Here is a 4,240-nt window from a genome sequence, read left to right on the forward strand (position 1 = left end):
GAACACACAGGGCTGGCACACGAGTAGGGGCACAAGCATGAACATCCCCACTGCAGGCCTGCAGCACTTGGGGACAGGAGGAGACAGGAGCCGTGGGGCCTGGACCAAGAGAAGGATGAGAGAAGACACAGTCAAAGGCAAAGGGCAGGACCTGGTAGAGTTGAGGGGCGGGCCGGAGGCGGGGTGGAGGGAGGTTTTGGGGGGGTGGGCAGAGGCAGAGCCGGCGGGGGCAGGTCTGGACCGGGAGCCTGGAGGTGAGCGCGGGTCCCCGGAGCTGAGGCCTCGCAGGGGCAGACTCTGACCACAGCGAGCGGCCCGGCGACGGAACGCCTGGATTTGGAACCTGGCTCTGGGACCTAAGAAGTTACTGTACTTCCTCGAAGCTCATTCTGGTGACCTATTGAGTCAAACGATCCCCGGCGCAGTTGGCGTGATAATCCACAATGCCCGTAACCTGTGAGGCGCGGTACAGATGTGCAGTTAAGGGGGCTGCCCCAAAATTATTAGTCTCCGAGGTGGCAGAGGGGACAGCCCCCCACCCCCCCACCCCTGCCCCCGAGATCCTCGGAGGGCAGTACGGCCGGGGTGGAAGTCAGCACTGCCTTCGTGGTGAAAAGGCTGCTCCTTCTCCCTGACCTGGTCACTCCAGACTAACAGGTCTCGCGCCCCAAAGGTACTTACCTCGTCACTCATACTCCGGGTCCGGCAGCTGCTCAAGGAGCATCTCCTCCGTGCCACTGAACTGCATGAGAGAAGGGGACCAATGGCCAGAGCCCTGGGCATCCTTCCATCCGTCTCTTCCTGGCTCTGGGCCTCCCGGTAGTTTGGAGCGGGAGGCGGGAACCTGCTGGGGGGCGAGGGATCCTAGGAGCCCCTCCTCCCACCAGCCTTCACCCCCTGACTGCCCTCCGGAGAGGCTCCCCGACCCCCTGCAGCCGAGGGGGCTTCTGCTGGACCTCAGCGGGTGGCCCCAGTCATTCATCTTCTTCTAACATCTCTCTCACCCAGTCCTTTAAAATGCTGCAGCTGTAAGCTCCTGTCCGTGTTATTTTTAGTGTTTGGTGCAGAGCCGGAGGGAGCGGAGGCCAGACATGGGGGGGAGGGGGCGCAGGGCCACCCAAGGCCACCCGATGGTCCCCGGGAGAAGGGACACACTTGCCTCGATGTGGTACACGATGCGCCAGAAACTGGAGTCTGAGCCTCGGTATCGTCTTTCAGGGTAGAGCTGCCACATGGAGGGCAGCAGGCCGGGGGCTAGCAGGCCGGGGCACACAGCCTCCCCCGGGAGCACATCTTCCTGCCGCATGAGTACTTGGAGGCTACTCTCCATCTGAAGAGGAGGGAAGGCCCGGCACACCTTCAGGGCCCAGGCTCCCGGTCCCACAGGTGACCAGAGTCCTTCCTGCCACCCTCGCAGCCTCGCCGGCATCTGAACTGCCCGTGACCGCTGTTCCCTTGAGCCACGCATGTTCCTCTCGCGGACTCTGGCCAGGCCAGGACGACCAGCGGTCACGTGTGTCTGGACACCGAGACAGGGCCACACAACAAACTGAGAGTTTGTCCTTGAACTTCCTTAGTTCAGCTGCTCTGGGATTTTGTTTTTTTTTATTTTGTCATAGAGCTCCTTTTATTTTTTATTAATATTTATTTATTTGGGGGGGGGGCGGTTAGGGACACAGAGAGAGAGACAGAGAGAGGCAGAGGGAGAAGAGAGAATCCCAAGCAGAATCCGTGTTGTCAGCACAGAGCCCGACACGGGGCTCCAACTCACAAACAGTGAGATAATGACCTGAGCGGAAATCGAGAGACAAATATCCCCGGACCCCACAATCAGGTGACAGACCACTTTTCCCCACCTCCACCACTGCCCATCTATTGCAATAAATCTAACTTGCTGTCTGGTTGATCATGTGCCCCACAACCAGATCCCCGGACGACAGCCAGGGTGTGCATCTAAAACGCCACTCCCCTGCTCGATGCCCTCCAGTGGCTTCTCATCGTGGGCAGAAGCACCTGAAACCTTCACTCTCTGGGCCCCTGCCTCCCCCCTCTCCCATTTTGCCCCTCACCCTCCACCCTGTTCCAGCCCCAAAGGCCTCCTCGCCATTTCGGGGACATGCCACATTCCCAGTGATCTCTTGTATCTGTCGTCCTCTGCCTGGAACATTCTCTGCTAGATCGACACAGGGCTCGCACTCTTTCTTTTAGATAGCTCTCTGCACAAATGTTACGTCTAGAGGGACAAATTTCAGGGAAATCCAACTCTGAAATACACACGAGGCAGGCAGGCCTAAAACTGTGGTTTGCAAAGGTTTCAACTAAAATGACAGGCAAACGGGGGCGCCTGGGTGGCGCAGTCGGTTAAGCGTCCGACTTCAGCCAGGTCACGATCTCGAGGTCCGTGAGTTCGAGCCCCGCGTCAGGCACTGGGCTGATGGCTCAGAGCCTGGAGCCTGTTTCCGATTCTGTGTCTCCCTCTCTCTCTGCCCCTCCCCCGTTCATGCTCTGTCTCTCTCTGTCCCAAAAATAAATAAATAAATAAAAATAATAAATAAATAAAATTACAGGCAAACGAGAATGAATACTCTTGCGGGGTCTTGCCTGAAGACCCCACACCACTAGTTAACTGCCTCTCATCCGACACAACTTACCACCAGCCTCGATTACTTTGCTGTCCTCCACCCCCGCCCAGTGTCAGCCTCACAAGTAGTAGGATTTTATCACATTCGCTGCAAACCCTCAACAGTCTAGAATCGTGCTTGGCATATAAACCAGGCCCTCATGCTTATTCAATGACTCTCTCTCCAGAGTGGAAATATTTTTAACAGTTTTCCATCTATGAAATAAATTAGAATTGTTAAGACATAATTCAGATCATCCTGCAAGATGTAAGTGGAAATCACCATTCTTGCTGTGTTAGTATAGAGTTTTCTGCATCCTTCAACCACTTTTAGTTTCCTTCTTCATCTTTTTCTTATTAAGTAAATCTTTACATATTAAGAACGCTCTCAATTACATGGAAGCAAACCCTGCCCCATGGTTTGCTAGTGGGTTATGCTTCATGCAGAACTTACAATGATTATGTGAAAAACTCTGGTTTGTGGTTTGGGCGGTATGTTTAAGAAGATCTTCCCCAAGCAGAGGCTGAAAAAAAAAAGGATATTCTACAAATATCTGACTTTAAAAAAAGTAAATATTTAACTTGATTGTTTAAAGGACACATAGGTGTCTATTCATGTCCTCTGCCCATTTCTTCACTGGATTATTAGTTTTTCAGGTGTTGAGTTTGGTAAGTTCTATATATTCATAAAAATTTAAAAAAATTTTTTTTATGTTTATTTTTGAGAGAGAGAGAGAGACAGAGCACGAGCAGAGGAGGGGCAGAGAGACGGGACGCAAAATCCAAAGCAGGCTCCAGGCTCCGAGCTGTCAACACAGGGTCCGATGTGGGGCTCCAACTCACAAACCGTCAGATCATGACCTGAGCCCAAGTCTGACACTTAAGCGACTGAGCCACCCAGGTGCCCCCCCCCAAATTTTTTAAAATAAAAGTACATATAGGTACATTAAAAAAAAAAAAGGCAAAAAACTAAATAAATGCCACTACAGAGGAGGCAGGAAACACCCCAAACTCCAAGGCAGGCCACCCACGTGGGCGAGCGCACTCCGCGGAGAAACCCGCGTGGACGCGGCCGCCCACGCCCAGCCCCGCCTGCCCCAGGGCGGCTGTACCTCAATGATTATGGGCAGCCAGGTACGCTGGTTCTCGTCCACGTACACGGACCTTTCCCAGATCCACAGGTGGTCCGGGTGCAAGGCCGTGCGCGCCCTGAAGAACGGGAGCTCGCCCATGGCTCCCAGGGCGTCCTAGGCGTCTCTGGAACCCACTCGCTGGTGCGCGGGACGCTGGCCCGTCGCTTTATAGCGGGGGCGGCGCGCGGGCGCCCCCCAGCGGCGGGGCGGGAGGAGGGCGGGGGCGGGCTGCGCGGAGCAGGGCGAGGCGGGATGGGCGGGGCGACTGGCAGGAAATGCTCGGGAGCTGGCCCTGCGCCCTGGGACCCTGGCACCGTCTAGGAGTGTAGACCCAGCTCGGTGGACGCGGGGCTTTCTCCAGGCCCCCAGCCAGCCAGCCCCCACTCCCCACTGCTGGGGAGGCACCCCTGCCTGTGGCCTTTGGCCTTTTCTCTGTCAGGAGGTGCCGGCGTCCTCCTCTCCCCGGGACGCCCAGACCCTACTGTCC

General features: G+C 55.7%; 1 protein-coding gene across 1 annotated transcript; it reads right to left on the minus strand.

Moving 5' to 3' along the window:
• Positions 1-326: 326 nt before the first annotated feature.
• Positions 327-3,852, minus strand: TCL1A (TCL1 family AKT coactivator A). The gene is made up of 4 exons (XM_047864350.1): positions 3,733-3,852; positions 1,160-1,330; positions 682-742; positions 327-454 (listed from the first exon to the last, which is right to left on the minus strand). Exons 1-3 carry the CDS (start codon positions 3,850-3,852, stop codon positions 686-688), a joined length of 348 nt encoding a protein of 115 aa, XP_047720306.1. The 3' UTR covers positions 327-454; positions 682-685.
• Between the last annotated feature and the right edge of the window lie 388 nt (positions 3,853-4,240).

This window comes from Prionailurus viverrinus, chromosome B3 (assembly GCF_022837055.1).
Source record: "Prionailurus viverrinus isolate Anna chromosome B3, UM_Priviv_1.0, whole genome shotgun sequence".
Classification (NCBI taxonomy): Eukaryota; Metazoa; Chordata; class Mammalia; order Carnivora; family Felidae; genus Prionailurus; species Prionailurus viverrinus.